General features: G+C 36.4%; 1 protein-coding gene across 2 annotated transcripts; it reads left to right on the top strand.

Moving 5' to 3' along the window:
- Positions 1 to 4,366: 4,366 nt before the first annotated feature.
- LOC149027228 (serine/threonine-protein kinase AtPK2/AtPK19-like) lies at positions 4,367 to 9,872 on the top strand. 2 transcript variants are annotated; one of them, XM_089160645.1, is made up of 7 exons: positions 4,367 to 4,509; positions 5,908 to 6,862; positions 7,240 to 7,322; positions 7,398 to 7,518; positions 7,618 to 7,791; positions 8,835 to 8,939; positions 9,263 to 9,872. In XM_089160645.1, exons 2-7 carry the CDS (start codon positions 6,191 to 6,193, stop codon positions 9,563 to 9,565), a joined length of 1,458 nt encoding a protein of 485 aa, XP_089016771.1. In that variant the 5' UTR covers positions 4,367 to 4,509; positions 5,908 to 6,190; the 3' UTR covers positions 9,566 to 9,872. The 2 variants fall into 2 exon arrangements, with proteins under 2 accessions (XP_089016771.1, XP_089016778.1); XM_089160652.1 differs by lacking the exon at positions 4,367 to 4,509 and adding an exon at positions 4,516 to 4,678.
- Positions 9,873 to 10,116: the final 244 nt, after the last annotated feature.

The following is a 10,116-nucleotide window of genomic DNA, read 5'->3' as shown; positions in this document are numbered from 1 at the left end:
TAGCCATAGTTTAAAAACTTGGGCATCAGTTTCATTTTGGTCTGACCAAAACTTCACTGAAAAGTGCATTTTTGCCGTGAGTTTAGGTAGGCCATTTCACAGGGCAAATGGCCAAATTTTTTACAGAACTAGGCATTTTTTGTCCATGATGTAGATAAGACAATTGTCCATGATGTAGATAACACAGAAATTTACCAAAACGACTGAAACAGCGTTGAGTCCCTTGAACCACATTAATCAACAACTTACAACTGTATTTCACATCATTTTCTTACACATCAAGCACATGCACTAGGCCATCACTATCATCATCTCCCTCTCCTCTTATGAGGTTACATGAACTGCCTCCTCAAATTCCATCTCCATCTTCTCCTCTCTTTTTTGCATTCCCTCAATTCCATCCCACCATATGTGCAGCTATATAGCCCTGGATATCTCCACAAGCACCAGAGGTCATGTAGCACATCTTAGGTAATCCCATCAAGATTTTTGTTTCCTTTTCATGAATTTTTTTCAATACATTATTCACCTAATACAACGAAATAAAATATGGTTCAACTAATAACGGAGTGTTTTTCCCCTTCTCTAATTAAAAAAATGTATATCTTTCATATTTTACTAATTAAAAAATAATCTTTTATTCACAGGCCTAAAAGGACCACCATAGATCAAGAATCCATAGACTGACTACCAGACTAACAGAATTCCCAAATGCATTCCGATCCATAAACTTTTTAAAACCTAAGGCTTAAAGAACAACGTGAGATCTATATCCGATGAGTTGGAGCAACACAAAGGAGTAAGGGAGACAGAATAGAACTGAGTCTAAACTCAGAAACCTCACCAACTAGATTAATTAAGTTCTTTTAAATCTATCAACCAGTGGAGGAAGCCAATTACGACATCGTTATTACTAGCAGGTCCATTGAGTTCGTTCAGATGGCATGTGATTACTCTTTATCAGGAATAGAAAATAAAAAGGCAAAGGACAGGAACTCACAGAATGCGAACAGAAAACCTGCTTTGCTAGCATGCGTGATCTCCTCGTTATTTGCTTTTCGCTTCTGATCTGGAGTTCGGCTTGAAACAGATCCTCATTATCCTGTCTGTTCTCTCAGAAACCCTCATTTTCTGAACTTAAATAAACAACCTTTTTCCTTCTCCAATCTTACAATCCGTTTCAAAGTTAAAACCATTTCTACTTTCTCAAAACCCAATTTATCAACAATATCCAGGTTCCCGGACCCCGAAGCTTCTGAACTACGACTCATCTTCAAAGATTTCGATGAACTCATGGGATCTATCTCACCTCCATTACGAGTCAAACCAAATCCAGAAGTTGAGGTTTTCCATTTCCACTCTCTATCCTGAATCAACTGAAGCCGTTCGAGCGTTTGAATAGAAACCGTAATCAATACATCGTAAGAGCTCGATTTTGCAGCAAGTTTCGAAATATAGTTTACCTACCCTAGTTTTTTACCTGTGACCTGACAATGCCGGAACACGTTCGTATAAAACCGGGTTAGAAAAATCCTCTGCGATCATTTTTATAACCGGATCTTAAACGGATTAGTTTTGCAAAATGAGTCCCTTCCCCTTAAAACCTATCTTCTTAAGAGTCGTTTATTAAAAATTGTTTAGAGATCAGCCGCACCGTATAAATCACCAAAATGAATTTTTTTTTTTTTTTGTATAAAATATTTTCATTGAATGATAGGATAAATCTCAGGGAATACAGATAACACCTCATGCAATCATGGGGGGAAAGGGGCCACTCAATTCGAGAAATCACGGTGAGAGCCTTCCTGGTTAGGGAGAGGGCAAACCCTAAATCACCGAAATGGTTTTGAACCATTTATTCGAAACGAGTAGCCAATATCGAACCCTTGACTCTCTTTTCAATCTCTATCTCTACCATACGCAAATGTGTTGCACCCAATTAGGCAAAATTTGAATCCAACTTGGAGAAAGATTCATTTACCCTTATGCTATTAAAATTTGATTGCATAACCAACCCTCTTTATAAGCTCAATGGATGAGATCTAGATAGGAAAGATGCGAGGGCGACAGAGAGTGGGATCTAATTCCCAATGGGGATCTTCCTTTTTATTTTCGAATCAAAATAAATAAGGGAATTTCCATTCCACCAACTAGTACGATTGATGAGGGAGATACATGTAAATTAGTACAATTGTTGGTAGCACCCTATTTAGGTTGGGATTCCAAGAAATACGGTACCGGTCTGGCTTTTCCGATTGCACCCGATCCGTGGAATGGAAGGGATGGAATTTCTAGCTCAAGATTTTCTTAAATTTATTGTCTCTGCATAGGGCTGCCACCATGTTTCTTTGTTGAGGTTGATTGATGATTATTATATATTTTTAGGTAATGTATTTTTTTTTTATGTTTCCGTTCATGTTCACCAATCACCTATAATACTACATCCTCAATGAGGTAGACGTGAGTCTATAAGGATTTCGAACCCATCTAGACATTTCAAACTATGACTTCAAATCTATGGAGATAATTTATAAAATTCGTTTGAAATCAATGAGTGAATATTGGCCAACAAATGACTTAGCTCTTTTCTTTTTTTCTTTTTCTTTTGATGATTCAATGATTGTTTTCATCCAATTTCAACTCTTTTATTATTATTATGTTTAAGATGATGTCCATTAATGTTCACCAATCACCTATAATACTTAAATTATAATTGCAATGATTCTACACCGGTAATATGTAGGCAAAATTACGTAATTAACTGTTTTTAGGTTTCCCTTTATAAAAATAGATACTCAAAGTTTCACTTTACAAAATTAGTCAAAACACAATTTGCATTTATAAAAGTAGTCAAACTATTAAATTTTCACATTTATAGACATATTTTACCCCTAAAACTGATCACATCGAAGGAAAAAATTACTATTTTGTCCAAAAGGGTAAAGTCATTATTTTTTTCATACCCTTTGGAAATTTTCACCCCTATGCCGGTATGGTCAATTTTATGGATAAAAAGATGTGAAAAAAACACTATTTGAGTTAGTTTTGTACTGCAAACCACAGTTTAACTAGTTTTGAAAAGTGAAACATTGAGTGTCTATTTTTGTAAGGGGAAACCTAAAAGCAGTTAATCATGTAATTTAAAAAAATATGTATTAGGTGATTCTATTTAAAATATTATTTTTTAAAGATTTAAAACTATTGTTTGACATGTCAATAAGAAAACATTTCAAGATCAAGGTATTAAAGTAACTGTTTAACTAAAACTGTTGAGACAAAATTACATAGTTTTATGCTTAAGCATAAGTTCATCTCTCATTATTAAAAGCAACAAGCAAGAGATGTGTGCTGGATACATAAAGTGTGTTCTTAAGAAGAAACAAATAAAAAGATATGCTTTCTGCTTTCAAAAAACACAAAGAATATTTGTGTAGTAATATAACAGTACATCACCTTTCCATTCACAATTGATAATTCTATAAGAGGTAACTGATTTCATTTTAGTAAACATTAGGTAATCGGTTATCAGAAAACAAGAAAAACAAAAAACATTAGGTAATTGAATTGAATATAAAATAAAAAGAATAAATATATAAAAATAGATATTTTTATTTAAACAATTAATGTATTATAATATCAAATTAAAAATTTGAATCTTTGGGAGACTCACCCACCACACTAAGTGTGCGACTCAGGTTGAATACCGGATTAGTCAGGACAAAGCCTTGGAAACCGGGGTTGGTAAAAAAAAAAAAAATCGAGTATTTTTAAAATCAATATATTTAAATAATTTTAACATTTGATATATACACCTAAATTGACCCAGATAAAACTCACCCTTTCAGAGAAAGAAAAGAAAAGAAAATATTATATGTACAAGATCATATAGTAAGATACCAAATATATATATATATATATATATATATATATATATATATATATATGTGGCTACAGTACATTTTCCTTTCTTTTTTATTTTTTAATTAAATTCTAAATTAGGGACCCAACGAAAGGTTGTTAGGTTCTCAGCCTCTCGCGTTTGACCAGAGACCGTCAAAGCCGATCCGAAACAAAATCGGCGGCCTCTCGCATTCCAACTCGCGATGCACGCGGCACGCCGCGCCCGCCATCACGTGGGTTGGGGGAGTAATTTGGTAAATCAGGAATATAACTAGGGGTAATTCAGTAAATTTAAAATAGCGATCACTTGTCGTCGCGTAAATCTGGCGCGAATTCGAAACCAAATCCAAATATTCGATGTGTTAATATTCGAAAAGTAGAACCGAAAGATGCTTTAGGGTCTCAAGGCCCTCCTCAAGTCTGAGTTGGATTTCTATTTAGTTATTCCACCACCATTATTATTTTGCCACGTGTTAAACACGGAAAACGAGCATCAATTCCCAGAAGGTTTTTCTGTAGCGTAATCAACCAAGACACTCGGCGTGAAGGATTTGCCAAAAGACAGCTCCAAAAACCTCCTTCCGCTCCCTCTCTGCGATCTCCCCAAAGGCAAGTTCTCTCAACTTGGACTTATTGGTTTTACGTTACTTCTAATGCTTGCTTCCGTTTTCTTTCGTTATAGATTGTTTCTGTGTTGTTGGGTTTCAAAATTCTGAAGATTTTTCACCACGATCATGCATAGATTGTTCTTGTTTTCTGCTCAGAAAAATTCTTTCGGGTATGAGATTGGGTAGCCTTAGAGTTAGAGATATCATATTATCATTAGTCCTGTTAAATATTATTTTTTTAATTCAATATTTGGTTTCTTCTGGTTGGATTTCTATGATTAGTTCCAGGATTTGCTATGGTAGCGTTGAATTGGAACAAAAAGAAAAATTCCCGCATTTTTAACGGTTATACGTTATTGAGATCGAAATTGGTTTTAACATACTCTAATTTCCTGTCCACAAAGATATAAATTTATCGTTGAAAACATTGAAAAGGAACGGAGTAATGGGGTATTAAAATTAATAGCTAGAGGCCCTAATTCTTCCCCAGTTTGGTGAAACATGAGTTACTTTGCATAATGGGAACATCACGGTGGGAGACATGGTTTTATCAAACCATCCAAATGGTTCTTCGGGGAGTTTGCTTGCTTAACCCTTTCCAATGCAACAGAGAGATCTATAGGTGGATACTGGTTTTGTTTAGTCAGCATTCTTATTTCTTACTCAAATATTGTCTTTCACTGATTCTTTTGGCCATACGACCGTTGGCTACCTTCATCTTTTTGCAAAAGTCACACATTGCACCAAGAGATTTTAGTGAATCACCTTTTATGTGAAACTCTGAACACGCTTCCGACTGACCTCCCTTTGGTCTGATACTAGACATGTGAGAAAGTTGTGGCATCCTAATAGTTGAACCTGGTATCTTCTGTCCCCCCTCTCTTTTCTGAAAGGTGGGCTTGGTGCAAAGGTAAAATGTCATGAGTTTTTGAGTCTAGAATTAGTCTCTGCATAAAAGCAGGTGTAAAGCTGTTTATATTATGATCTTTCCCAGACCCTTCAGTGCAGAAGCCTCATGCACTGGGTAAGCCATCTTTTTTTCTTTTCTCTTTTCCCCTGAAGTTTACTGCACACAATACGTGAATTTATCTTCAACTGGGGGTTTGCTCAGTTGGCAAGGATCAACACCTCACAATTAAGATGACATGGGTTAAACTCTTCTTCGGGTGTACTTGTCAATTAAATAAATAAATGTGAAGTTATTGTAGCATTGACAATGAAAACAAACTTAGTATTTTTTAACTTCATTCCCCACCTATGCATTTATATGTTATTCCTGTATTATGGCTTTCTTTCTAAATGAATCGCGTGCCTCCCTTATATATGGACAAATGAAATGATCATAATAATACATATTAAATTCTTGGGTGAGTGCTAACATTGTACGTTTACTTTGCAGTATAGATTTCACAACTTGTCCTTGATGAGTTCAAGAAGTAGTGCTGCATCCATTGTTTCCTGTAAATCGGGAAACAAGAACGATTTCTTCTTCTGGATTTTGGTTTGCCTTCTCCTAAGATTATTTGGAACTCCAATTGCATATGTGAACTTCTTCTTGTTCAAGGCCATTGTTAGAAACCCTTCTTCATCTGTTTGCCTCCTGGACTGATTTGGAGAGACGCTTCTACAGCATCGACTAAAGCTTCAGCCTTCTTCCATCAGCTATTCACTTCACTATTATAATGGTCTCCTCACAATTTTCTGGTTTGTCCAGGAATGGAATGTGCAAGCCCTCGCCAAGCCCGCTGCTTCTTCCTGGGGGACCACCTGATGTTGTTCCATCTGATTATGTTGAATTTGACTTTTCAGATGTATTTGGTCCTGTACCACTGCAGGTGTCAATTGAAGATGATATAGTGACAGCAGGAAATTACTTAGCTGGGTCAGATTCAAAGGAAATGATTTATGATGATCCTGCAGTCATTTACAACCGATCCCATTCTTTAGTGGGCCCATCAACTTGTGTTAGTCAATCTTTGAAGCTAAGCAAGCTCACATTACATGAGACAGAGGATTCACTGCAACTTATAGAGAGTGTCAATGGAGATGCACCAGAGAAGTCAACTAGTGTTGATGCCATTTTAGATAAATCCTCCTCCCATGGTGACAATCAAAGTTCCAAAAATCAGAGTGTTGGACTGGAAGATTTTGAAGTTATGAAGCTTGTTGGACAAGGTGCATTTGGAAAAGTGTTTCAGGTGAGGAAGAAGGGTACTTCAGAAATATATGCAATGAAGGTCATGCGTAAGGATAAGATTATGGAGAAGAATCATGCAGAATACATGAAAGCTGAGAGGGATATTTTGACAAAAGTAGATCATCCGTTCATCGTGCAGCTGAGATACTCATTCCAAGTAATGGGATATCTAAAAACTTAGCCATCTTGCACTATTTTTACTGGATGTCTATCTTTTAGTGATATTTTAACATATTGGGATTTGAAAAAAGCATTGACAAATTTAATTTGTTGCATTACTCTGATTAATTCGTATTTTTAGGGAAGTGTTAACAGCATTCTATTTTCCTGAGTCTTTGCTTGCATGAATTGGGGATGCTGTGCTATTTCTCCTTTACTCATTTAAGTTTCTTTTGGGATAAGATGATTGTCAAATCTCCCCCTTCTTTACCCCTTTTTTCCCCCTAGATGAAAATAACTTCAGATTGCTTAGATTTTGGAGCTTTTCCTGCTTATTATGCATGCTAAGGTTTTGACATTTTTTTTTAACTGCAGACAAAATACAGGCTTTATCTTGTACTTGATTTTGTAAATGGTGGTCATTTATTTTTTCAGCTCTATCACCATGGGCTTTTCAGGTAGGCTCACTTCTCTTTGGTGGGTAATGAAAACATCTGAGCCCGCAGCTATTTGACATTTTTATTCTGTTTCAGAGAGGATCTAGCACGCATATATACAGCTGAGATTGTTTCTGCTGTTTCTCACCTCCATGCAAATGGCATTATGCATAGGGATTTAAAACCAGAAAATATTCTGCTGGATGCTGATGGCCATGTATGCCCCCCTCCCTCTCCAATTCATTCTCTTTCTCAAAGTCACCTTTCATTTTCTTTCTCATACACACCTTGACACTTTTTGGCATCTCGGTTTTAGGCACTATTGACTGATTTTGGTCTAGCCAAGCAATTTGATGAGAGTACAAGATCAAACTCCTTGTGTGGAACAGTAGAATACATGGCACCTGAAATTGTTCTTGGAAAAGGTCATGATAAAGCTGCAGACTGGTGGAGTGTGGGAGTCCTATTGTTTGAGATGCTCACAGGGAAGGTCAGTATATCTATCAACTAGTTATTCTTGTGTGAATACGTAAGGGTGGGGGGGGGGGGTGACAAAAGAATGACATGTGGTGCACAATATTATCTTATTTGTAAAACATTACAAATCTTACCCCAAAAAAATCATTCACAAAAATATAAGAACATCCGTGTAAATATGGGAGTAAAGTTGGATTATATGATTAATAATTCTAAAACACATCGAAATAATGTTCAATGTTGAATAATCAAATTGGTAACTATTGCAAGTTCTGATGATGTTTGCCCAAAATATATGTTTAACATGATTACCAGACCATGAATGCATTTCACATCAAGAGTGATATGATTGAAATTTTGACCACAATGTAGTAATTGACTCCCTAAAAAGGGGGAAAAAGGTATGACAAGAAGAGAAGACTTGGCAGGTTACATATCTCAGGTGGCCAATTCTTGAGTTTGGTTACAAGTTAATAGCTTCATAGATTTGAATTCAGAATTTAGTAGAACGGATAAATCAAAATCAAATACTCCTTAGTCTCTGAATGTTCTATAAGGCATGAGATTGTCTAGAATGAACTGTGAAAGTTCTGAATCCTTCCATTGATTCAGAAGGTATGACGTGATGAGAATGATGGTGTTGGAGGATAAGTAACTGCTCAGCCATTTATGTGATGTTTTGCCCGTTTTTGCATTGATAGCATCATTTAACTTTTGACATCTTACTTTATGAGGTGTTGGTCTTTGCCAACTGAGTCAACCCCTTGGGGTTTATCCATGTAAAATAGATAAGACATCTTTTCTTTGCCAATTCTAATGCCATGTAATTTTGCTTATCTTCTTACTGTTTTTGCCCAAATTTATTTTCATCGATGAATTAGATCATGTCTGAATTCGAGCCATTCTTTAATTTGTGTAACCTTTTCACATAATAAGAAATCATCTGTGATTAAAGAATACTCCGTCATACATATAGAAGATGCCATTTTTGTTTTGAACATCTAAAACTAACAGCTAACGAAACTTGAATTGTTGTTATTGTTGCTGCTTTTACAGCCACCTTTCACCGGCAACCGTGGGAAGATCCAGCAGAAGATAATTAAGGATAAGATCAAGCTTCCTGCATTTTTAACAAGCGAAGCGCATTCCCTACTGAAAGGGGTAAGGCTAACTTCAATATAATAAACTATATATCTTTTCGTTATTTTAGTGGTAACAATATGCTACAGTATGAGTCATTTGTTTCTTGAGCCATCCACTGTTGCGGATGCTGGGAAAATCCAGCTATCCTGATCCTCCATCATCTATTGGTCAGGTAAGCTCAACCTCTAGCCATGCATCTGTGCAGTGGATGACTCTATGTGGAGGAAGGAGGGCACTGTTCTTTGCTGCTATTATTTTTCTTTTGCTTTACCAGTTATCTTCTGTTTGATGAACAAGGAAACTGAGTCACAAAAGATTCACTCTCTTCTATTGTGTTTCAGCTGTTGCAGAAGGATGTGAGCAAACGCCTTGGCAGTGGACCGGGTGGGAGTGAGGAGATAAAGCACCACAAATGGCTTAAACCAATTAACTGGAAAAAATTGGAGGCACGGGAAATTCAGCCAAGCTTTCGTCCACAAGTGGCGGGTAAACATTGTGTTGCTAACTTTGAGGAACGGTGGACCAACATGCCAGTTTCCGATTCACCAGCTGCCAGCCCCAACCCAAATGACTGCTCCTTCGAGGGGTTCGCATATGTGAGGCCTGTGGCCCCATTTCTTCAGAATAATGGATCCTTGTGCTAGGAATGTCCATAGTCCACCAAGGCTCTACACGACAAGGACCTCTTGCTAATTCTACATTGGGTTGCTTCTGCTTTTTAAGTTGTACCTCTCTTATATTCATGTTCTATGATCATATCTATTGCTGCCCTGAACTTATGAACCATGTAGTCATTTATCTGTTTAGCTGCTTAGCTGTTAAATGATCGAACAATGTTTTCTCATGGATGTTTACCATACTTTTATAAGCCTTTCCAGTACATTCAACTTTGAATTTTTCTAGGCAGGAATGAGACAAGCTGCTTTGTTGTGCTGGTATTGTTTAGTTTTGAAGTTTAAATCTCTTTCGCTCACCCATATATGAAATGGTTACAAATCTCGAGCATCCTCTGAAAGAACTCACCTGCTGAAAAAAATATCAAAACCTGCAAATCTATGATAAAGTTGGTATAGTTTTTTGAAGGTGAATATAATATAAAAGATCTGAACTAGTCATAAATATGATGAGACCTTGTTTGGTGCAAAATGAAGTGAAATAAAAATTTCATTGACTCAGGATAAGCAAATTGTAACAA

Source organism: Hakea prostrata, chromosome 1 (assembly GCF_041222555.1).
Source record: "Hakea prostrata isolate BN-2017 chromosome 1, UWA_Hpros_2, whole genome shotgun sequence".
NCBI classification, from domain to species: domain Eukaryota; kingdom Viridiplantae; phylum Streptophyta; class Magnoliopsida; order Proteales; family Proteaceae; genus Hakea; species Hakea prostrata.
The sequence above is the reverse complement of the archived record's forward strand: the minus strand, read 5'-3'. Positions and strand labels throughout refer to the sequence as shown.